We start from the raw sequence: 26,048 nt of genomic DNA on the forward strand, positions 1-26,048 counted from the left end.
ATTGGTTTGATTTTAGCCTTACTGCGTCTAGGTTGGCCTGTTTATTCTGGGCCAATTTTACTCTTTCTCTTTTCAAATTGAGGTGAATCCTAGACCTCACTAACCCATGGTCACTCATAATCATCAAATAATGTCCGCCTAAATTTTGCACCAAGGATAAAAAATAACGACGAACAGTCTTCCAACAGTATATAAACTGTCGGTGGGCACGAGGATTTTGCTCGAGGTATTCACGGTGATGTTTATTAGTACTTTTGTTTCAGAACGCGTGGCGCATACCCCTCGCATTGAGGAGGAGAAGAAGGAGAAAGATGTCGTAGGCTGTGTAATGCCGGCGTTTCTCCTCCATGAGAAAAATGACATTAGAAATTACAGTGCGACAGCTTGGCCTGCCATTGAACACTCCGGTACTACTGTCTTTCGGAGCGTCTGTGCTTGGGCACTCACATAGGAATGTGTGCTTCGCCTTAGAAAAATTTATTATTGAATCAAACCGATTTCATTGATGACCGTATTATTCTATTCATTCCTCCTCTATTGCCTCATTGATATATTAAAGATAATTTTTTTTTCTCTACGTAGCATGACAATCTACTGAACCGTTTCGACTTTCCCTCGCCTAAATTCATGTAACAAAATTTTAGATCCTTACCCCCATTTTCTGAAAACATAAGCAAAGTCTGCCCGACTCTTGGCCAATCCCCGCGAGTGGGTAAGCGCCAATCTCATCAAGGACATCATCATCATCATCATATGCGGATCTAGCCTTGCAAGAGATTCCGCCAGTTGATCTGCCGGAGCGGCTCCTGTCGGGTAAATTGGTCGCTGTTCAGAAGCGGTGCACGAGACGGGTGGATAAGACTACACCCGCGCAGCGGAGGGGAATAGAACACAAGCGCGCAGCCCGTGATACACGTCGCGCACGTTGCCTCGCCGGGCCGTCCATCCCCGCGACACAACGCCCTGAAATGAACCTGTCAGCCGTTACCAATCATTCGCTAAGTGTGAATCACTTAAAGCTTCAGGAGTACTCAGGGCAGCTTCCTGAACGTCCGGGGCCCACGGGGAAACGCCACGGCGTTCATGCCAGCATGTGCATAGTCTATAGACGTTGGAATGCGGCAAACAAAATGTTGCACTCTGTAACAAGTTGAGGCAACTACGACAAATAGTGTTAAACATCCCTTACAGTACTATAAGTCACACATAAAGGAGACGCGGCGACACCGGTCTTGTATAGCAATGTCGTATAGTATACGCGCTGACTCCGCACTGAGGCGATGCAGAAGAAGCGCTCTTGCGGCATTCTCGGCCACATTGTCACACAGGGCTGGTTAGGTGGCAACCATAAAGAGTGCAAATGACTGGCTATGGCTTGTTTTAGACGACGTTGGGGATCTTTGGGAGCCTTTTTTGGTAACCTGAGTAGGAATTTCGAAAAAAAAAGCAGGTCTATCAGCCGCTACATTTACCGCTGCGCCTCATTCGACTGAAGCCATTGAAACTTTGAATCCGAGTCTGCGAAGTTGCATAAGAAGCCATAAAGAACTTTACGTACATTTCTCCAACACAAACGCTGCTACAATGGCCACGCTCTCGCACACTGTTGACGAAGCGACGCAGTCAAGTCGGGGCAGCCTAGGATACCTTAAGGGACGGAATCATAAATGCGCTTGATCCGCACTCCATATCTACCAAACTGGCCGTGAAAGTGTTGAGGTTCTGGTTGTTGTGCTTGTTGTGCAACCTTGGAATTGCCAGCTGGTAGTCCAAGTTTTCGTGCGAAAGTGCCTCGCATTGGCACCAAAGCATTGCAGTTGATTTTTATTCGCGTGTGTGTATGTGTGGGTGACGGAATAGCAAGGGGCCGTTTTACCGGAGCTATTTTACCGCATTTATCTGGACGTGTATATATATGGTATGCCGTGGAGCAACATTGACAAAGTGGACTATCATCACCGAGAAAGCTTCTTAAACGCAGTGGTAAGGTATTCAGCAATTAGGCCATGAGCTTAATTTTCTATATACTCGCGGACAACTTTCTGTGGCTATGAAGGGAAAGCTACGGGGGCGGAGCTTCTGCAGACGTGTTACCATGAAAAGTAGTCCGCCAGCGTCTGAAATCGCTTTTGGCTGCTCGGAACAGATAGTGAATCGACAAAGCTTCCACGTGCGACTGTTTCGCGTTTGCCCGGATGTGGAAGGGAGGAACCGCAAAATACGTAAACTTTTACGTTCACTGGTGTGTTTTGTCTTATTTAACTGCTAATTTGCTAATTTAATTTGATCTGCTAATAAGGTGCTTATGTTTTCTCTTCCCCAGCTTACACTAACGCGGATGAAAACGCACGACTCTTTGCAGAAGCGCTCTCACTTGTGCGCGCTTTGCCTCCGTAGCTTTCCCTTCATATAGCCACAGAAAATTGTCGGCGAGTATAGGAAATGATTTATAGTTTATAGCATATCTATAGCATGGGAACGTTTATTGGCCAGTTGCCTGCTTACAATATCGCTTTCTAGGCGGCGTCTACTGCAGTATTCCACACCCGTTCCGTGAGTGGACGTTCGATGGCTGAGCCTGGCGTACATTCTGAACCAGCCAGCAAGGTGATGGGTGCTCTTCACCAACTCTCGGCCAGCACTTTCCTCGATGAAGTCACCACAACCAAAAGCCTAGCTTGTGTAAAACGTCAAATGTCTGCATACCTTCAGTGGTTCCTGCCCACTGCGACATAATTTCTCTCTCACTGTCTTGGCCTTGAGTTGCGTTAACTAACACTCTGAAAGCTATTATAAGACACGGGCGTAAATATCCCAGAAAGTGAACGAAAGGACAGATATCGCCGTAGTTCAAATGGAAGAGCATCGCACGCATCGTGCTGAAATTGCGTATTCGGATCACAGCGGTGGAGAAGGCGTCTTCTTTTTCGATTTCACTTTCTATTGATGAAAACATGATGGATGAATGGAAAAACTTTATTGAGGTCTATCGGAACGTGCACTAGCACCTAGCGGGCCGCTCCCACGTCGGGACAGAAAGATCTAGCCTCTCCGCCACGTCGTGCGCCCGTTGCAGTGCCCAGTTGGGCTTCAAAATCGGGACTGCGTAGAGCAGCCTCCCACTTGGACGACGTAACGTCTTCGTCGCCCCGTAACGCGGGCCGCTGCCAGAGCATGTGATCTAAGTTGGCAAAGTCTGAGCAAAGCGCGCAAGTGTCTGACGTTGGAATTTCGGGATAGATCCGGTGCAAGAGGGCAGGGCTATAGAGTATGCCCCGACTGGGAAGAGTCTGAGTGCCAATGCCTGAGGCCTGCCTGTTCAGTTTACTGTGGATACTTCCGCCTCCCCAGATAAAAGTACTTTGTGAGTTCGTTGTACGAGGCAGGGGGATGCTATATTGTCCGGAACCTCAGCGCCGCGCCACCCGATAACTATGCAATAACTACCCGATAACTATGCGACGACTCCTCGCGCAACTTTGTGGGCTGACTCGTTGAGGTTAGACGGGGCGCCCTTGATCTGTCCCATGTGAGTGGGGAACCAGACGATCATGTGTTGCTTGATTTCCTTGTCCTGTAGGATGCGCAAGACCTCGTTTCGAGACGGTGCGCTTGGCGAATTCTCGGACCGGTGATCTCGAGTCGCTCTATATCGTCGTTCTCCCTTCGTCCGGCAGGGCCAACGCTATTGCGGCCTGTTCCGCAACTTTGGCCGCCGTTCTCCGGACCGCCGATAAGTTTGTGATTTTCCCTTGATCGACGCTGACTGCAGCGAACGCCTTTCCGACGGGGTACCGGGCTGCATCGACGAAACAGCAACTCCGGGTGATGAAAATATGATGTTTATAATAAATTAACTTTCATCTTTAATTATTTATACAGTTCGATAAAAAAATATTTCGTTTCACCTATGCTTAACATGGCTTTTTGGCGTTGTTAATATCGAGTCCCTCGGTTCCCAATTCTTCTGGTTCATATATAAGCCGCGCAGGGCTCCTTCATTGCTAACGCATATTTATTGATGTCTTCGATTATTTCCGCAGCTCTTAGCATATTTGGCAGTCCACGATCGATCTCCTGCGCATTTACCCGCTGTTCGAACTCTCTCCTTTTCTTCCCTTAGGGCACCATGACCGGTAAGCGGGGGCAAGCGGGTCAAGAAACTGCGTCCCCGAGAAGCAAAGGGCTCACAGAGCACTCCTCCACAACGCTGAAAAAAAAAAAAAGAAGCATTCACCCAAATGACCCCAGCACACTCCCCGCATCAGGCGGCTTCCCTTTTTGCGATACCGTAATGGAGCCAGCTGATGGGGTTCTCAATTAGCGGACCAGGTAAACGGGTTGTGCCCCGTACGCGGCGACGACGCCAAGGTCGCCGAGGTCATCGTACGTCTTTGAGGTGCCGCGCGACGCGGTCAGGTGCGGGCTGCCGAGCGCCCTTCCTTCCCCCTCTTTCCTTTTGCAACGCGCATTTAGTCAGCCGCCGCTCATTAGTATACCCCCCGATAGAGAAGACCAGCGGAGAGTCGCTCCGCGACGCCATGGAGGCCCGCGGGCAGCAGCCGTGCAGGGTGCCCCGCCGGGCCGCGGAGGGAGCGCACGCGCGCGCCACTCGATGGGCGGAGCGAGGCCACGTGATGCAGGCACCGCCTGTCATTGGTTGGCGGCCGGGTCCCCGAGCGGCAGAAAAACGTGCCGGCCGCTAGAGGTGGTCGCAGAGAGCTTGGAATATGCACAGCGAGACGCCCGCAACGACCGCCCTGCCGGCGGCTCCGTCCGACCAGGGCCCGCTCAGCGCGGGCCTGACGCCCCGCGGGGCCGCCTTCAGCATCGAGGCTCTGCTGGGCCTGGGACCCGAATCACCCGATTCATCCACGCCCGCACCTTCTTCCGGCTCCGAGAGCTGCGGCGGCGCCGAGAGTCGCCGAAGGCCCGACACCTGCAACGGCGGCGGTGGGGGCCGCCGCCAGAGCTCGGAGCCGCGGCCAAAGCGTGTGCGCACCATCTTCAGCGCCGAGCAGTTGGAGCGCCTCGAGGCCGAATTCCAGCAGCAGCAATACATGGTGGGACCCGAACGACTGTACCTGGCCGCTTCACTGCGACTCACGGAGGCCCAAGTCAAGGTGTGGTTCCAGAACAGGCGCATCAAGTGGCGCAAACAACATCTTGACATGCAGAGGCTCGCCCACGCCGCTTCCAAGCTGCCACCGCTGTGACCCCCCCCCCCCCCCCCCCGAGTGAGAGAGAGAGACTCAGCCTGTACATAAGATGTGCCTATATCTGCAGAGTGCGCCCCAGAGACGCTGTTTTCTATATGAGCGGCCGCTAACCCATGCCTTCCCTTCCTGTGTAAATACGCCCGGCCCAAATAAACCACGCTGATACATGCATCTCCCCCAGTTCTTGTGCTGCCCCCCTCAGGAAGTACTGCGCCCAGCTGGCGTCCACGGTTCGCCGAGTCGATGCTTCCTGGGCGCAGCCTCCTCTTCGCGGTTCCGTGCCCGGGGCGCCTTCTCTGCAACGCTCGGCTGTGAAGAGGCGCAGAACCCTTCTCGCACCGGCGTTGACTCGAGGAGGCGCTCCGAGCCCGTGACTATATGTAAGCTACTTACGCGCTACTGTGCACCACTACCAGCCACGTTCACCCTAGGCGCCGACGTTGCACGGGCGCTGACCATACTTTAATTCTCAGCGTTACTTTGTTTTGGTTATCAAGTCGTCGTCGGTAATGATTTTGAATTCTTGATTGACGAACGCGTATTTTATGGTGTCGGCAGCAAGTTGAGAATTTCGTGAGCAACTAGCCTTGGTCTCGCTGTGCTGTCTTTTTTTTTTTTACCTACACCCGTCGTTTCAAAGCACACGCAAAGAAGCTCCCAAAGTCTTTATTGGGCACTTAAGCCGGGAAAAGGAAGCTGAGCCTCTTATTTGCGTGTGCGCACGCAAATTTGTATAGAGAGGCGCACAGCGTGATTTTTCGATTATCGGTTGCGAGGACATTTGTTTCTTTTATGGCATCCGCGTTGTCAAAGCTTCCGTGACAAGACGTAAACCCGGCACTAAAGGTAAACGGACTAAGGAGCTGTACGGGATTATGCACAGCCTCCGCGTTTGTGTAGATGCGCTGCAAATCATCTCAGCTTCGTAACTAAAGCGCTCGTAAGCCCCGCGATCCGTTTATTCCTTGTGATGCTAACGACTCAAGTTGAAGCACACTTTGCTGGATATTTTTAGCAGTGGAAGCGTTCACTGTTCTGCAAAGAAAGTAGGCTTGCGGAGCCTTTACTTTAAACCCACCGTACCGTTATTCAATGTGAAAGCATTTCATTCCGGTTCCTCTCTGATAAAAAATATACCTATACAAGCAGGTTGTCGGAACGAAATGTTTTTCGTTCCACTGAAAAAAAGTTGCGTTTACGTTCGGCTTCGGAACGAAAAAAAAAAGATAACGCTTCATAACGGTTTTGGTTCGCACGCAAAATTTTTCGAAGCAAATTAAAAATAAACACATAGTATAGATTTTTCTAAATTAGTTCATTATGAATTCTGAGATCTTCAGTGCCTTGAGTCAAGATACTGAGCACGATCCCCGAAACAGCACGTCATCGAGCGTACTCGCCGAAATTCGAGACCACTGTTCCGGTAAAACGAACATAAACGCACGACAGAACTTCGGTAACAAAGCTTCGTACCCGTAGAAAACGAAACGATAACCTCTTCAGCTTGCAAGCACTGGGTTTTGCTACGATGCCGATCTGCTAGTGCACCGAGTGGAGCACTCGACCGGCTATCGCTCGCACTATCCCTGCCTGAGATACGTGCTTAAGCGGACCCCTGAGATACGCGCTAATTCGGACGTAGCCTGATGTCGGTCGTTTCGGATTGCCGACTTTCTCCTCGAACCGAAAACCGGTCAAGAATATTTCGGTGTCACTCCGAAACCAAAAATAAATCAATAACGTTTCGGTTACGTCTTCGTTCCGGTCGAAAATATCGTTTTGTTTCGTTTTCGTTCCGTTCCTACACACTGCCTACAGGCGATCGAATTTTGCTTTCTATCAGAATACGGCCTTCAAGTCAGCGCAACTTTAGCACGCAGGAATGGAAGGTTCTACACACCTCTCGGATGTTGCGGTTTAAGCTGTATTCACAGGAAGGGACGGGTCCCAATCAGTCCGCTGACAAGCGTACCCTGACTAAGCTGCAACGAATCATGCCGCAAGCGCTTCGTCTGTGCATGACTTCCTTTCTTGCGACGCGATTCGGCGGCACTGAGCCACGTCGTGCTCATCCTCGGACTGAGCCGGCGATCCGCCTCGTGGTGTGAATCCAGCTTCATAAAGACCGCACTTGGCTGCTTGTACCGGTTATACAGGTAAACTTGCCTTATACTTCAAGCAGTTCAGCGGACAACCGCGCTTCATTTTAGAGCCGAAATTTATATCGTCCGACAATGCATCGGTAAGAATTACGTGGTATCCGTGCATGATGGACGAGAAACAATAGACCAGTGCCTCTCTCTCTTTTTCTTTATATTTATATAGAGTATTTACGTGTCAAGTGCGGGAGAGAGAACAAAATACCAGCTTTATGACAGAGTACTGCATATGTACACAGCGTTTAGACTTATTGTGTCCTTCTCGCTTTCGAATCTGTGCAAACGGGTGGCTGCCAGGTGATTTTACTGAACGATGTCCCAAATGTACCCTAGCCAAACGAAAGGACCACTTGAAGAGTCAAACTCAGATTAAACCTTTGAAAAAGAACCACCAAAATTATTTTCCTTTGAAGTGAAAACCGGCGACACGTTAAAACGAAACGTCCTGGAGACTCACTCTCATTACAGAAATGACACTGCGGCCGCTACTGCTGTTGTTGTAGTGAGCCAAGACACCTCAATGGACCATACCCACTGTGAGGGATTGGCCAAGCTGATTGACCAAGCTTGAAGTAGTAACTTAGAGCGATAAAAAACACGGAAACAAGAAAGGTGGACAAGGTCCTTGTCCACCTTTGATGTTTCCGTGTTTTTTATCGCGGACCTTGTCCACCTTTCTTGTTTCCGTGTTTTTTATCGCGCTAAGTTACACTTCAATTATGGACGACCAACTAGCCCAACAATCAACTCTTCTGGATCAAGATTGATTAGTGCCCTGATGTCCTGGCCGGTCACTGTAGACTGGCGCATATGCAAGCGGTGGGAGATAAACCAAGGGTATTCCTATAATTCGTCTCATACAGTATAACAAAGCAAAAAACTGCAATTTATAGTGCCTTAGCCTAATTACGCTGTTGCCATATCTACCTAAGCTATAACGATAAATTTAATTATGGTTCCTTTTAGCCATATTAATAATTAAAAGAATACTACAAAGCTGTAGTGCCACATAGATTTTGTCTAATCGTCAAACAGGTTAAATTGAACGACTGCTATGTACATAGCACTTAAAGTATGACCTAAGATGGATAACCCCTGAAAAGAAAAAAAAATTAATTTTGAAAAATGTTATCTCCTCATCTCAAAAAGACTAAGCAGCGACCATATGCATAAGAAGAGGAAAATGACATGTCGGCAATGTAGGAGAAAAGTGTAGCTATTTTGGGATGACTATATGCAGAAGCTGCCTGCAGGGCAGAAGATTACAACGCTGATATATATATATATATAAGAGTTAGCTACAGGATGTGGTGAACTCGTGCTCTAATATACGAATATGCCATCGTTTGCGGTATTGCTACATACAGGCGAAAGTACCGCTTCGCGGGAATTCCTAAGTCACGAAAGTGTCATATAACGGTAGCAATTTCGAGAATAGCAAGATGGCACCTCCGAGACTTGCAAATTTTATTCGGTGGGAAATTTACTTACATCGACGCTAAGTGCTCATGTGATACTTCTTCGATAACTGCTCCAAACTAAAATATGTCGGAAGTGTAGAACGAAAAATAGAATTCGTCGTAATGTCTGTGATAATCTCTGTAATTATAAGAAGTGGCAGTGGACAACTATGTAATAAAAATAGTTGAATTCCTTCCGCGGCAAGAAAATGCGTTCACATAAGAATATGGGTACAAACATAAGCCTTTATACGGCGCTGCGCATCTAACGTATGACGCAACAAGCATGATCTTCAAGCTTGGATTTATCCGAATTATCCGATTTATCCCGCCCACTCCAGTGATAGTGATACCATATTCGACAACCTATTTCAAGCTTCGCTAAAATAGAAATCGTGGGAGTGCGCGAAAGCACTTGCAGGTCAACTATTTCGTGGCGATGACGGTAGCACAATTTACCCAATTTACCCCCTGACTTTGCCGCATTTTCGCGTTCACTTCCGCCGGAATGCGCGCCTGCGAGACATGGATAGCATGCCTATGCCAACTCTCGCAAATTTTTTTTTTTCGCGAAGTTTACGAATTTAGGCCCGTTTTACGATATTACGAATGGGGCGTCTATTTTTTAGAAAAAAAAAAGAGTAATTTCGAAAATGCTCGCACATCGGTCTCTCTATAACTGCCGTTTCAAGTCTTGTAATGGCCAAAGGATGTAAGACTGATGCTTGTTTCGAGCAAATTTACACGAACAAGTTCTTGGAGCAAGTGAAATTGGCAACAGATAAGTCGCTGAAAGGGTCACATGTGATCTATAGAAACAGTTTGCTGCTTGCCATTATTTGCTGTTCCAACTTTCTCACTGCTCGGTGTGCTGTGTCCAATATAGGATTCTTTAGAAAAAGCTAGTTCAATAAAACTGGGCAGAAATCATTGGAGTATGATTGTCAGAAGTCAATTCGATAGCTTCTGGGGAGACTTGCTGAGATGTGACGCTCATTGGTTAGCTCTGTGTTTCTTTCTTTCTTTCTGTTCTTTTTTTTTTCTCCTGTTTTAAAGTTGTTGCGCGAAATAAGAAAGAAAAAAAAACGCGCGAAGTCTTCCGCAGCGCCCTCAAAACGGGTTTCAGACAACTATCTCTACCTTAATGGTTCACTTGACGACCGCGCAAAAGTGACCCGGCGTCAGTGTAGTTGTTGGCTAAAGGAAGCGGCCGCGTGACCCTGTGAACTATAGAGCAGTGCCCGCCCAGTAGAGTGTCTTACAATTAGAGGGAACTCTGGCGCTATATAGTTTCTGCGGGAGCTGCAACGGGGGCCGGTTCAGCTAGCGAGGGAATTATGTGGATTTGCCCAAAACTCCGTCCTTCCGGACTGAAACGGCTTCGTGACTTTGTAATTTTCAACACAATGTCGCGTGATAAGTAAATAAATAAACATTACCGAAATTGCCCGATGGCAGGATTAGAACACAGGACATCTAGCACAGGATCCCGATATTGAAAGTATTACGCCACGGACGTATGCATCGACAAGCGACATAGAACGCCCTTACGAATTTCTTGCAGGCAAGCTGCAGCGTGATGAGACGCGTGGCGCGTTTCAGCTTGACCACCTCGACATGTTGAGCCACTGCACTTATATAGTAGCGATAGTACGTGTTCGCGGAGTTTTCAGCACTTAGTAAAGTATAGATCGCTTTGAAATTGAGGAAAATGAAGACAGATAAAGCGTAATAAACAAAGCCACAAGAACGTCCGAATCCACAAGTGTACGAAGATTGGACAAATCCGTGTACTTCCCATCCTTCCCATGGTCGCTGAACGATCGCAGCGCCAGAGTTCCCTCTAGTAATTGCTGCATGAAACTATATATATATATATATATATATATATATATATATATATATATATATATATATATATATATATATATATATATAGCTCTCAATTCGCTTTATCATTTTTTTTTTCGTGTTGAGCGCCTCAACATACAGTTAAAATAAGTTGTGATGTTTAACGTCCCGAAACTTCCCAGTGCATATAGGGTTATGACTCATGACGGACGCCGCAGGAGGATGATTGGGGATTAATTTCGGCCACCTATAGGATTCTTTAACGTGCAGCCAAAGCTCGGTATACGAGGGTTTTTGTATTCCGCGCCCATCGGAAAGCACGCATGAAGCCGCGGCGGCCGGGAATCGGACCCGCGACCGCGTGCTCATGAGCACTAAGAAAAATAACTAAGTTTGCTTGGAACTATGTATACGATGTGTGAAAAGTGTGCTTGGAAGAAAACGACATTCGTTCTATGCGCTTTATAAGAAATTAAGTTAGCGCGTCTATATCATTGACATTGGTTGCGCAATACAGAGAAGCGCTGCTCCTAATGTATGATTCTAGGTGCTTCTAACCATTAACAGACCATTTTTCGTTTATGCTGTTGTATTAAATAATAACGTCAGGAGCAGACGGACTGCTGAAGACGGAGTTGCTGTTTTCCATTTGGTGGCACCTGAGTGGTAGAATTTAAATTAACCGCTCTTTAATTAACTGATCTTTCACCTTATATAGTCGAATGGGGCATTAACGTAAATACACGAGCTAACAATAGAAAGAAGAACAAAGAAACGTTGCGAAGCATAAATCGCGTCACTGCGCTCCTGTTAGACACCAATGTCTCTTTGTTAACACGACAATAATAATAAAAGTAAGTTTAAGTTTATCGGAGTGGAAATTCGGGCCGGTTGGTCATTCATGATTTTCTAACAGCAGCGTGTAAAACGAGGGACAAACATAGCAGACGTACACAGCGCTGCGTGTGTTTCTATTATGTTCGTCCCTCATTTCATGCGCTAATATTAGGTGATCGTTACTTTCATCTTCTTAAAGTCCCCCATCGACCCGCCGTGGTTGCTCAGTGGCTATGGTGCTGGGCTGCTGAGCACGAGGTCGCGGGAACGAATCCCGGCCGCGGCGGCCGCATTTCGATGGGGCCGAAATGCGAAAACACCCGTGTACTTAGATTTAGGTGCACGTTAAAGATCCCCAGGTGGTCGGAATTTCCGGAGTCCTCCACTACGGCGTGCCTCATAATCAGAAAGTGGTTTTGGCACGTTACACCCCCTAATTTAATTTCTTTAAAGTCCACCTCATTCATTACCAACCTTAGTTACATCTCTGTCATCCAGGGATTCACACATGCACACTCGCGACACATTATATAAATAAAGGAAAGGCAACGAACTCTATGTTAAAAAAAAAAAGAGGGTTTTACGTCCCAAAACTGCGATATGATTATGAGGCACGCTTTGGTCAGGGACTTAGCAATAATATTGACCACCCGTAGCTTCTTATAACGTACACCTAAATCTAACTACAATATAGTGTTTTCGCATTCTGCCCATCGGAATGCGCGGCCACCGCGGCCGGGGTCGCGCCCCCGACCTCCAGCGCCATAGCTACTAAATTACAGCTGCTGGTTTGTTGAGGTTTTTTTGCACACGTGTTCTGCCGCGTGCGAACGCGCAGTACACTTGCGTATTTGATCAACGCTACTGTTACTTCCTTTATGGCAGGACCGTGTCGCGCGGCGTTCACACAACTTATACTACTACTACTACTACTACTACTACTACTAATAATAATAATAATAATAATAATAATAAGAATAATATCAATAAAGCTTCCGTAGTCGTACTCACAAAGGTTTTCTTTGTGCATATGTATACGGCATTCTTAGACACGAGTTTCACATGCCAAGGAGGAAGTGTGATGACAATGGTGCATGCGCAATAAGCTGTTGGTCTGCGTTTCAGAGCGAGGGGAAAAGTGCACGAGTGAAAGGAATAATACGGGGCAGAAAAAAAAAAACGAAGCGTAGCCACGTGGCATCGCGAGCTGGCGTTATATATACGCGTCTGGCGCCTGTCGACCACCCTACGTAACGAATCCCCTTTGTTGCTCGGCCCCTTCCGGCGGTCATCGCTGACGCCCGCGCGCGTGTCTCTTCTCCGTGTGGTATATAGCCGCCAAACCGAGGGCACAATAGACAGTAGGTGCAGCCATACGCTCAGAGGCGGCGGTAAATTGTTCTAAGTGTTTGTTGGCGGTCTTGGTCGGCAGCACGTCACCGTTGCAGCAATAGTGCCGCAATTTCTCGATAAACTTACCGCGACGCTCAGCATCATAGAGAGGAGAAAATGGTACTACATGCAAGTATAACATATCCAGCTCGAATATAATTCATAAGCGCGCCATCGTTCGCTCGCGTTGCATAAACCTATTGGCCAAGGTATCAGCACATTTTATGGTAATTAAGGCCTGCCAACTGGTTCGAAGATCAAGCGCATACTATACATGACAGTTTGTGAGCATAGTTCGAGTGCAATGAAAACACATATTATAGTGTTCTCGCGCATTTAATGTGATTGGAGGTTACTGTAGCTTTCGTTGACCATGTTTTGTATACTATATACCAAGACGTTGCGTTCCGTTCTTGGCATGAATTGGAAACAGCCCGTACTGCCTTTCAAGCATTTCGTTGCAATTTATTGTTATATGTATAGGATGTGCAGCCCCACTTAAATACTCATCTCGCCTAGATTAATACCTAAATTTCCTCACGTGTAGCTGGCCAAGGAAAAAATGAAGTGCGATGTAGTCGTGTCTGTTCAAGAGCCTCAGCAAGTTGTTTCATTGATGGAGTTTAACGTTCAGAACCAACACGTGGGGCTATGATCAGGGCTTGACCACCTGGGGATCTTTAAATTGCACCCAAACCAAGACTTTTTTCTTTCGTTTTTCATTCACCCTTGACTGGAATGCGGTGGGTGCGGCCGATATCGGAACTCAATATGTATAAAGCAAATCCGTTTGCAGATTTCAGTGTTTAAATCACGCAAAGCCACATTTTGCCACATGCCAGACATCCCATATAGCCTTTTCCTTGTGTGCGCGCCCTTTGTGTTTCGCTGGTACCCCCTTTTTTCAAGTTCATCCTATATATATTCATCCGAATGAATAATACTGCTCTTGGCGCCTTTTGAGGACGACGCAAGCACTACATTGAAAAAAGTATACGTCACATACAGACTCATTATACACGCTATCAATTGCTCAAATAACGAAAGCGACCGCTGCCAAATATATAAAACCCACGTCGGGTTAACTGTGTGCCCATATATAGTATATTCTCGTACCTCTACATGTCGTAGGCACACTTGGCTGGCTTGGCGTGTACGAAAAAAAAAGTTACCGCGTATGCATGAAAAAGATACTCCCCTGACCAACTCTAAATAATAAAAGCTTTGTACGCGTTTAAAAACACGTTCATTGCCTTATTATTATTTTTTTTTTGTAGACTAAGAAATTAAAATAGCAAGAACGCGTGTCAGTTATTTACATCAGCAAAAGGAAGTAGTAGTTACCGATGAAATTGTCGGGCAAAATGGTGGCGCTTGCAGCAACTAGTCTTTGGGTTGCACTATACACTCGTAAGCCCCGGACCAAGGTTTACTGCTATAGAAACTCGAAACCGAGCAATTGCATTATTCCAGATCTAAGACCGCAAGTGATTTGTTTCAAGCTAAATGTTTAGCATCAAAGTGCACGGTACATCCTAAACAATACGTGCCGGCAATGTGTTACCGGACACGCTGCAGTGTACTTGTGCACTTTAAAGGAACCCCTGGTGGTCAAAATCAATCCAGAGTCATGCTCTACTACGGTGTCCCTCATAAGCCACTGTGCCAGTTTCGGGACGTTATAATGAAACCCCACAATAAATTCGTAGATTTGCCTCCGAAGTATTTTCGTCACTCACACGACTTCTGGTGTGTACACTGGGTGCCAATAAGGAGCCCGACTTTACAGCGTGCTCATTTATTGGAGCCCAGGTGCATGCACGCGCCTCGTAATCGGGAGTGTACACGATCAATTGACTCTCGTTTTGCGCTGCTCGTGACGTTCTGGTAAATTAAATATACCCGAAGCCTTGCAGAAACTTGTTGTACAATCATATATCTGAAAGGCTTTGTCGTTGGTTCCTTTATTAAAACAGGCTAACCGCGGTCTGTCTGCAGTTTCAAAAAGCACAACGCAAACACGCTTGTTGAACCATTCCCCTTCTTTACGTATAATCAGCGACGTAGAACACATTCGAAAGTTGCCGCAATCATAGCGCGTGCCCCCGTTACGCATGCCCAAGAAAAGTAAATCTCTTTAGCAGTGCTTTCAGTACGCTGAAGAAAAAAAAATGCAAATATTTGGTCATGATATCAAATCCGCGCGTAATACATGCAGCATCGCGCAAGTACTTCAAAATCATTCAGCAACGTGAACAACGTCCATGTATTGACGCACGCACATAGCAGCTTCATTTGCGAAGTGCACTGCCGGTGGCACGATATTACGGCATGGCCCCGCACCCAGCGCTGGCTTTGACACACCTTCGTGTTGCTTTCAAGAGCGGTCCGGATCGATCTTGCAATTTTCTCGAAGGCACGCTGCCCTTGCGACCATTTTGGTGTTGGGAATCAACTTGCGCGAACGTTTTCCTTTACACACAAAAAATATTGGAGCTTCGTCACCGCTGTGCTCGCATCGCCCGGCAGCCACCGCTCTTCTATTTGCGGCGACATGCAAACATAACAACGAAGGAGCTCTTACGACGTCTTTCTCGTTGTGAATGAACTTACGTGTTTAAACTTACCTTGCGCGAAACTTTGTGCGTGAGTCAATTTTGTAAATACGAATTCTGACCAAACAGAACTGACCATGAGTTCATGTCAGCATGAAGGACTCAAACGTCAGCCACAAATGTGGCCCACGTCACCAAACACCTATGGCAACATTATCACTGTCCCGTCATCATATCATTATGACGTCAAGGGGAAAAAAAGCAGACACCGTGCACTGTGCAGGTAATGACATTACGTCGAGGGAGACAGCGCTAATAAACACGAAATGCTTTGGTTTCTGCAACAATATCTAGAGCCAATTTTCCAGCTAGAGGCGCAGCAGAACTGTCTTCAGCCGAACACGCGCCGCTGCAAGAGGAAAAAACAAATGCAGCCGCATGGCCTCGTGCGGTTCTTGCTCGTTCTGAGAAGAAAACGAAGAAGAAGTATACGTCGCCATTTCTCATTCGAAGAAAAGGAACAAGCAAGGTAGAAGCAATCATTGTTTTGGCCAGACCTTCAGAATGTGCTCCTAATATCTAGGCTCTACACCTACGTCTACAGCCATCATGCCGAACCAGGTCTCCCTGATTCAAGCCCACATGGTCATCACGCGATCAACACAGGCAAAATTTACCGTGTCAAGGCCAGAGAATACGCAACGCCTGAACATCGCCAAACGGCAAGACATGTGGGCGTTGCGGGAGCAGCTGTACAGGTGCACCAGGTACGACAACACTCTTCTTCATGACGAGTCGGGAAGGCCTCGAGCATCTGCGATGGGCCTTAGTACTCGTCGATCCGTCCGCAGATCCACTGTGCGCTACCTCGGCGTTCGTGGCAGCCATGTCGAGCTGCGTCTGCGCTTCGCCAACTTAGTGACGCAGCTCACCCACGTATGGGATTCCTGTACACGGCGTTCGTGGAGGCGTAATCCAGCGATGGGCGGCCAACAGAAGCCATTGTGGAGTCTGCTTCTCAAAACGGCCAAACGGCGACGTCCTTGGGGCCAGACACGAGTTGTGTCAGTGCCTCAACCAGATGCTGGCTCAGCTCGAGTGAGTGCGGCAATCTGTACATACTGTTCGTGAGGGCGACTATAGGGATAACGGCCAGCAGCAGGAGTTGCGAATCCTGCTTCTCAAGACTACGTGTCGGTGCACAACTGGCTGTGACTGTTTGTTGTCGCCCCCGCATCGTCACTTGCAGCGAACACGTTTCTCGCGATGGAAACCGCCGGTCGTGGAACTGGCGACGAGACGTCTGCATGGCACATGTGCACGTCGTCTCATTAATAGAGTATATATACTCGCTTCGTAATAACTTGTTCTTAAACTGATTTGATGGAATAAAACAGTACATTCGATGCTCATAATTGATAGGTTTTGCTGGTGTGGCGTTGATCATAATTGAACTGAACATCTCGTTAACTCATCGCTGAAATCATCGTGCCCAATTGCAGGGTTCCATTCAGTGGTCTATGCCCACCAAAGAGCTGTAAGCGTCTGTCTGCTTATCGACAGCCTGTTGAATCCTTAGAAAATCGTGGACATCAGAACTTGCATTCGTATACCGACTCGATCATGCATATGGCATAGCGGCTTCGCTCTGTGTACGAGTCTCTCAATGCCCACATTTATCCCACCTGCTGCCTCTACTGGCAGATGTTCACGTCTCGGTCATCGGCCAGGCCAGACCTTCCGCCGCCCTTTCATTCTTCTACAAACCACAAGTAAGCAATACAGCATTTAGCGACACGAAATGATTTTCTTTATCTTTGCTTATGGTGCGGGCTATTTCTAGGACGTGCTTATGGCAGAATATGTGCTATAGATGCAGCGTCAATTGTCCGTATCGAGCAGTAATTAAGCTTTTATATATAGCGCTGCCACGTTTTCGTACGATTACGGTAGTTCTAAGCCTTGCATCTGCTCCGTTTTCCCGGGGCGGAATGGCTTGCCGCGCGCGGTCAGGCGTTTTTCGGTACAGTAAGACAGCATGACCAAAGCTTCCTTAATTTCATGCGAGACGGTATACACTTGTATCAAATTTAATCGCATCTCGAATTCGAGGCGCGCGTGATAAAACCGATGTAGCGCAGCATTTTGCAGCAGTGCGCAGAAATGCAAAGGGGAATGCAACATGAGCACCAAAGCGTTTATCTAACAAGTATGTCAGTGAAGTTTGTTCATCCATTAGCGATCATCGCATGATCGCTCGCGTCTGCCGTTGCGAAGGATGTATTGTCGAAGAAAGCGTATTTCATTCTCTGCACTTCTGTCTTCCCTGAAAGATCCGGTAATACGCATGCATTGTAGGTAATACTACATATGACAAACGTGACCAGCGTAAGTTACGTACGTACCAGCACGTCACCGTAGGCTCTTGCAGCGTCACATGCTGTAATACTACGCGCAGAAGTTACCAATGGATTTCGCACCCTCCTTCTTTGTGCGCTCGGTATACGCGAATTATAGAGTGCCTTGCCGTAACAGAAATTCAAGTCCATGCTACCATTATGTATTGCGTTGTGATCTCTCTCACCATTCACTGCTCCGAGAGGGACAAATATCGATTTCCATTTCTTTCTTCTCGAAACGATCACAAGCGAGACAGAAAGTATACTTGAGGCAGCGTGTTGTATGTCTCTGCCACTGGGGCTCTCCAAGTTTGTCGCCGTTCCATTTGGCCTCTGAAGGACATTTCAGACTGTCGATGTCCGCTCTCCTCTCTTTTGGCGCTCAGTAATATTGGCTCATACAAGTGTGCGTTCATCTTGGCGGTACTGCCCAAGCTGGCGCAAGCATCGCGCCGCATCCAAGTTCGGCAGCCACTTTGTGCCGATCCGGCTGCCCGAGTAACCGATCTTGCGCCCGCGCTCACCAGCTTTTGGGGGAGGGGACAGCGTGGAGAATCGGCAACGACAGCGCGGGGACAACATGGCGGCGGGCGCGGTGACACGTGTACCCGCGGCGACCGAGGCTGCCAGAGAGGTCGAGTGGGACTTGAACCCGGGCCGCGCTCGCAATTACAGCGCCAGGGGTCGGCCCGCCATGAATCAGGTGGCTCATGCGGCTGGCATGCGCGCAGCCGCATTCCGGCGCGACCCGTTATTGCAGCCCCGCGCGAGGAGACAGGGACCGCTGCTGGGGGAACAAAAGCGGCGACCGGGCGACATGCGCTAATCCAATAACTGGGGATCATCTGCCGCAGCGGACGTCGTCGGGACGCGCGCCATCCCCCGTGCTTCTCTTCCTGTCGCGGAGAGAACCTCGGGCGCGGGGAGGCAGAACGCGGCGCGCGCCCCCACGCGGCGTGTTCCTGGGGACCCCGCTTCCCTCCAAGCCGCTGACAGCACTCGAGTGTACGCCTCGTCACGCTCGCGATGGAGAGGTCGATTATGCGCACGTGCTCGGGGCGCTTCGCTGTTGTGCTCGGGGCGTGCAAAACGGCGCGCCGATCGGTGAATGGATTCGCAGGAAGAAAAAAACGGTGCTCGCTTTCCGCAACTGAGCGTCGGGTTTGCATCGCCGGAAGCGGTAGCACGGAGCCACTTAACGGCGGGGTGCCCACGGGTCGGTGTTTATTATCTATTGCTGTGATGGGCCTGACCTGAAGAGCGCCGCTAGAAACCGCGAGAGCACGGCGACGGGCGTGGGTCGCCGCTACAATGGTCTCGAGAGTGTTGCTCACGAGAAGATACACTCTAATCGCACTAAAAATGAAGCGTAATTAAAACCGCGAGTTATCAGATGCGTCGACAGTGGGATATCGGAACCGTTCTCTGAAGTCATCGACAGGGTTCAGGTCTCGATATGATTATACGTAAGACCGTGGCACATTGACAGACCTGTTCACGTGAATGATGCTTGATGGAAAAGCCCCCAAAGTAATCACGCATGCTTTACAACTTGCCGAACGCCGCAGCAATATAGTTTCGTGTTTGGCCGATCATCTGAATTGAGGTACATAAGTCAGGAATCATGCCATATATACTCGCGGACAACTTCCTGTGGCTATGAAGGGAAAGCTATGGGGCCGGAGCTTCTGCACATGTGTTACCGCGCCATGTAGGCCGCCGGCGTCTGACAGTGCTTTTGGTTGCTTGGAATAGACGCTCAATCAACTCAGCGTCCACATGCAACGGTTTCGCGTTTGCCCAGACGCGGAAGGGAAAAGCCGCAAAATAAGTAAGCTTTTACATTCAGTGGCTTGATTTGTCTCATTTAACTGTTGCTAATAGCATGCTTATGTTTTCTCTACCCCGGCTTAAGCTAACGTGGATGAAAACGCGGGACTCTTTTCAGGAGCGCTCTCACTTGTTCGTGCTTTGCCTCCGTAGCTTTCCCTTCATAGCCAAAGAAAGTTGTCCGCGAGTGTAGTGTTGATGCGCTGGCTTCAGAAAGGATGCGTTAACGAAAGCATAATTTTCCTGCTGCAGATGCCCCACGTCAAAACCTCCTCGTCGAAACCCCGAAAAGATTTTTTTTTTTTTTCATGTCAACGATCATGACTCGCTGCTCGTTTTCGTTGTTTTTAATTTCTACAAGCAATATTTGAATGCTATGACTGTTTACATTGAGCGTTTGATTGTTTTGGGGTTTTGTTTTATACTATATCTCAAAACGAAGAAAGACCAGAAATGCATTTTTCTGCGTTCTGATGAGGAGTGCGAACCATGCATGCAATTCCTCAGAACTTCAGTAAGCCAGCTCATTAAGCAGCTTCTTAATTCTAGCTGTCACCAACCTTGATGTCAATCCTAAGCTGAGCACTATCAGGTGACACACAACTTCTCAGCACCGAGACGCGTTCTAATACATCCGTTTTGCACTTTTTCTTCCCACCATGCTGTGTGAGCTCCTGCAGATAAAGCTCATGCAGGATATTGTCACGTGGTAGTGACGGTGAAGAAAGCAGCAATACGGTGGAATACAAAACTAGCTTTTATTGGGCGAACCTGTGCCCACAAAAACAAGCTACACTTATGGCACAACGATAGCGGCGAACACGGTCGGCGATCGTCGGAAATCTGGTCAGCGGGTCAAGCGCGTCGGCTTTTATAGATCAGTCGTCGAATGTTCCAGATTAACCGATGGGACCGGCGTGTCTTCCACAAAGTTCTACACTATTCGCGTCGCGCATACATGCAATCAGATTACACAAGTTGCGGTGAAAGACAGTTGACGGAACCATCGATAACATTCCAGAAACTTCTTTTACATGCAGGTGCGTCCTGCGCTGCGCGATAACATTTGTTAGGTGGCCAAACGTGGTCGCCCGATAAAGATAAGTACACGTGTCAATATAGTCCGTGACAGCGAACTAGAGGTATGCGTAGGTGTGCGTGTTACCGGCGCATCCACACGTGCAAACTCGAACTCTCGAAATCGGAAGAAAGTTGACAGTGTATGCTGTTAGTTATGCAGTACATATACATGAAAGCGGTGCCGTAAAGTTTCAATGACAGGGATTATTTGAGTGCAGTGTCAAGACACGGGCGCGACGTCGTAAGCGGGGCACCCAGTTCAGCGAGAAAGTGCAATCCGCCTTTTGCATGCTCCTAGTGCGCATGCGCTGTACCCCAGCGGCGAGGCCCGGGAACGTTTTGTACGGTGTCGGTGGTTCGTGGAGCAGACGACGTGCGCGTGTGCAATAGCGCGGGCTTACAGCCTGCAGCATAGTCGACGTGGACGCGAACTCGTATTGTCGGCGCAGTGGCGACGACGCGGTATTCGCGCTCTGTTTCGGTAGAAACGTCAGCTGTACACAACGATATTCGTTTAACGTGCGGTACGCCACTACACCGATGCCGACAAGAAGTTGACCTGACGCCGGCGCCAATATTCGGCCGTCTAGTTGGCAGACTGTGTCAATGGGAGACGTATATTTTCATACTAGTATGACGACGACGCGACAGACGACAGTAAATCGTCGTGTTGTGAGAGGCTTTCGTGCCGACGACGCCGACAAAACCAGTCTGCCGAACGCCGTGCGATCGGCAGACTGGTATTGTCTGGACGAAGGTAGGACGAAGGAAACTGCTTTTATAGTTCAGTCCTGGCCATACTGAATTGAAGTGAACCACTCTTATTCTAGTTCGATGCATAGGCGCCGACTGCGGGGGGGAGCGGGGGGAGGCTCCGGGGCCCGAGCCCCCTCTGGAGTTTTCAGAAAGGGGCAGAGCCCCCCCCCCCCCCCGGCGATGCCGAAGCCTCCCCTCCCTCCGCCCACACACCCACCCAAAATGTCATTACCAGCCTTTCGACAACCACATCATTCGAGGTTACTTTTCACTTACCTCGACCTTTTCAGCTAAAATTTTATTTTGACCAATAGCTTACTGCATCATTGTTGGCGCGGACGTGCATGGCTCTTAATTCATATTTTCGCTTTATTTCTGCAAATCCTGACACTCGGAGGAAAAGCGCATTAGTAGCACTAGCGACAGCTGCCTCATCCGCATTTTGTCACTTCAGCATTGTTTTAAGTTTCCACTGTAAACACCACGCATATACAAGTATACCTAAATATACACACAATACGATGTTTATTATACTTTTGAAAGAGAAGGAGGTAACCAATTAAAATTTATTTCTAAAGGTATGGATATCTTGTGCCTAAAGAATGAATATACTGTTGTATGTTCACCGCGCTTCAAATGGCTTTGCGTGCTATTTTGACCATGAAAAAAAAGAAAAGAAGAACCTGCCGATTTTAGTGACCCCTTCGGCAGACTCTTTTATCGACTGCGTGTGAAATTCACATGAATGATATGTGCCTCAGTACTGCTTCTCTTTCCAGTAAGCAATGCTAACGACTCATGAAAAAAAAAAGAAAACTCTTCTAATAATTTACAACATTTATAATGGATGAAAACATCGTCACGTGTACGCAGAGATATACAGGGCGTCCCAATCAACTACCATGCACCCATATTTAGAAGAACAATTGTGTTACCCTAAGAAATCCTAGTGCATATTGTTTCCGGTACATTGGAGTAGCTGCCAGTGATTTCTTCATTACTAAAATTTGATTAGGTAATCGTAATTAATTATCTAACTCGAGACGTAATATCCTAATTATCAAAGTGTCAATGAGGCATTTGTCGGCACAGCCAAGGGGCATCTAATTGCGGTATTTCCAGCAACGTACTATTGGCGTGCTAATTTTTTCCGACTGATAAATCATTTTTCCGTGGGGTTTCCTTACCAGTCGGAAAAAATTGTACGCAATTAGTACGTCGCTGAAAACACCGCAGTTAGATGTCATTTGGGGTGCCTACAAACGCCTGATTTACACTTTGATAATTACGACAGTATTTCTTGAGTTGGATAGTTAATTATGATTACCTAATTCAATCTCAGTAACCAAAGAAATATTGGCGGCTACTCCACTGTACTGGAAATAATATGCACTAAGTGTTCTTGGAGTAATGCAATTGCTCTTTATTTAAGTCTTCCTGCATGATAGTTGGGACACTCTGGATAATTTCACTCAGTAACCGAAATGAGGCCAAGCCGGATTCACTCCAAATCAGAATCAACAGCAGACATGCGCAGCATAAAAAAAAAAAAAAAGAGAGAGAGAGAGATGCTGCAGTTTCTCCGGAAAAGTGAAACAGTAATAGTGATAGCGAAGTATAAAACAATTTCACGAAGGAAGATTACACCACCGTGAGACGCCAGATTCTTGGTGGTGCGAGAGGACTCAGGTTGTGAAAGTGAACTGTCTCCTATACTATTTCTTCGAGGTCACACGAAGTTTCTTCAAGTGCGACTATATATATATATATATATATATATATATATATATATATATATATATATATATATATATATATATATATATATATATATATATATATTTCCGTAGTCCTCCACTACGGCGTGCCTCATAATCAGAAAGTGGTTTTGGCACGTAAAACCCCATAATTGCGGGAACTTTGCGATGGCAGCTGTCTTCTGCGGGTCGGGGCGGACTCTAGACTTGGTGATGACGTGGCCTAGGAACAGAAGCTCATCGTAAGCGAAGCGGCACTTTTCTGGCTTCAGAACCCGCCGTGGTTGCTCAGTGGCTATGGTGTTACGCTGCTGAGCCCGAGGTCGCGGGATCGAATCCCGGCCACGGCGGCCGCATTTCGATGGGGGCGAAATGCGAAAACACCCGTGTACTTAGATTTAGGTGCACGTTAAAGAACCCCAGGTGGTCAAAATTTCCGGAGTCCTCCACTACGGCGTGCCTCATAATCAGAAAGTGGTTTTGGCACGTAAAACCCCATAATTAATTTTTTTTTTTCTGGCTTTAGAGTGAGCCCTGATGACTTGATGGCCTCTAGTACTGTCGCAAGCCCCATGGGGCGTGTTGGGGTCTCGGTGCTGACGCCCGTTATTGCCAATGGGTCGCAAGCCCCAAGGGTAGCGTTGGCCTGGCGGCCTGGGGCACTGGAAGCATCCGAAGGTCCCGGCAAAGCATGAGAAGACTGGTAACAGAACAACTTGTTTATTCTAACATAGCAAAAGAGTGGCCGGTCAGTTCGACCGAAGTGGAGAGACGGGAGAGCACGTAACTCAACAGTACAAATCGGAGCCTCTCTCCTGGCGTCCGGGGGCAGCTGCTCTTATACTCTCGGCGTCGCGGGCCAGAAGGAAGGTCACGGGATGAGCCCACGCGACGGCGGAGCATGAGCCCACGACGGCGCGCACGGTCGAGCCGAGAGACATGCTGAACCGAGTGTAGTGACGCATCGCCAACCCGCCGACGGACAGACCTCCTGGCACCTCACTTGGGGAGCTCCGCTCCCCGGCTGCCGCGCTTTGACAAGCGTGGGCACACACACACACACACGCACGCACGAAGACACGTGGCACTGAAACACGCCTGGACACGCTTGGCGGGGAGGCGTTGCGGCGGCGTCGAACGGGCCAAAATGTCTGCCGCTTTGAGCGAAGCCCCGGCGTCCGTTGCATCCGCGCCGGCATTACCGCGCGTTGTAGGCGAAACGTAACAGACCGCCCCGCCGGGGGAAGGAGATCCCGATGGTCAGGGGACTGCATCCGCTGTCCGGAGGGATGTCGCTCGATGATGCTCATAACCGAAGTCGGGCGTCCTTTGGCGTTTCTTGAGCGCAGCGCACAGAGAAGCCCTCGTTCTCACGTTCAGGTGCACACAGGACACTGCAAAGTGACTTCGGGAGAGTTGACATTTTTGTTCTCGTTTCCGGCAAGCGTTAGAACTACGCCGAAAGTCAACCGCTCAGTCAGTAAGCACGGCACAACCCTCACTAAGCCCTGCCAGGCTCTTTCCCCTTTTATACTGCTGCCTAGTTCCTTACAGTAGTTTAGCAGCACTCAGAACGCGTTCACAAATCGGAAAATTGCACTAGAAAGCACATCATCACTTTGAAACACTACACAAAAGCAATAGGTTAAAAATCCTGCCTCAGGAAGAAAAACATCAGTAACAAGCAATTTTGAGGCTGATTCCCACGTTAGGGGCTTCGACTTAAGCCATCGGCGTTACCGTTGAGACTCCCCTTTTTGTAACGCACCTCAAAGGAATATTGTTGCAAAGCGAGGCTCCAGCGCAGGAGGCGGCCATTTTTGGGAGAGATGGTCTGCAGCCATTGGAGAGGGCAGTGATCCGTTTCAATGATAAACCTCGAGCCGGCTAGGTAACATGACAATTTCTGAACGGCCCACACGATACACGCACACTCTTTCTCGGTGGCGCTATACGCCTGCTCACGACTCGTCAGCTTACGACTAGCATACAGGACGGGGTGTTCTACTTCTCCATTTTCCCGTTGGCACAGTACAACGCCCATGCCTCGCTCACTAGCATCACACTGAACAACGAACCCTTTTGTGTAGTCGGGCGATCGTAGCACAGGCTGGCTTGTTAGGGCGCTCTTTAGGGCGCTAAAAGCTCTTTCCTTTGTCTCATCCCAGACGACTGTTTGCGGCTCTGTCTTTCTTAGAGCATCCGTTAGGGAAGCCGCGATATCAGAGTACCTGGGGATGTACCTCTGATAGTAGCCGGCGACACCTAAGAACGACCGAATATCGGTCTTCGTGCGCGGTTGCGGGAAGTCTCGCACAGCGGCCACCTTTATTTCAGAGGGGCGGCGACGACCCCGACCAATCACGTGTCCGAGGTAGACAACCTCGGCCTGTGCTAACTGGCACTTGGGAGCCTTGACTGTCAAGCCCGCATCGCGCAGGCGGGTTAGCACTGCCCGCAAGTGCGCCATATGCTCAGGCCAGGATGCGGAGAATATCGCTACGTCGTCTAGATACGGTAAAGCGAATTCTTGCTGTCCCCGCAACACTTTATCCATGAGGCTTGAAAAGCAGTATGGCGCGTTCTTCAAACCAAAACTCAAAACTTTAGGACGGAATGTCCCCATTGGTGAAATGAACGCCGCATACCTACTAGCCTCTTCTGTAAGTGGAACCTGCCAATAACCCCTGACAAGATCTAGGGTGGAAATAAACTGAGCGCTACTCACTCTCTCAAGGCGCTCCTCGATGTTA

General features: G+C 48.4%; 1 protein-coding gene across 1 annotated transcript; it reads left to right on the forward strand.

Moving 5' to 3' along the window:
- The first annotated feature begins 3,525 nt into the window (after window positions 1-3,525).
- On the forward strand, window positions 3,526-5,390 carry LOC126543203 (uncharacterized). Its single transcript, XM_050190338.3, has one exon. The coding sequence runs from the start codon at window positions 4,731-4,733 to the stop codon at window positions 5,214-5,216; it is 486 nt and encodes a 161-aa protein (XP_050046295.1). The 5' UTR covers window positions 3,526-4,730; the 3' UTR covers window positions 5,217-5,390.
- Window positions 5,391-26,048: the final 20,658 nt, after the last annotated feature.

The sequence above is a fragment of the Dermacentor andersoni genome, chromosome 1, assembly GCF_023375885.2.
Source record: "Dermacentor andersoni chromosome 1, qqDerAnde1_hic_scaffold, whole genome shotgun sequence".
Taxonomy (NCBI): domain Eukaryota; kingdom Metazoa; phylum Arthropoda; class Arachnida; order Ixodida; family Ixodidae; genus Dermacentor; species Dermacentor andersoni.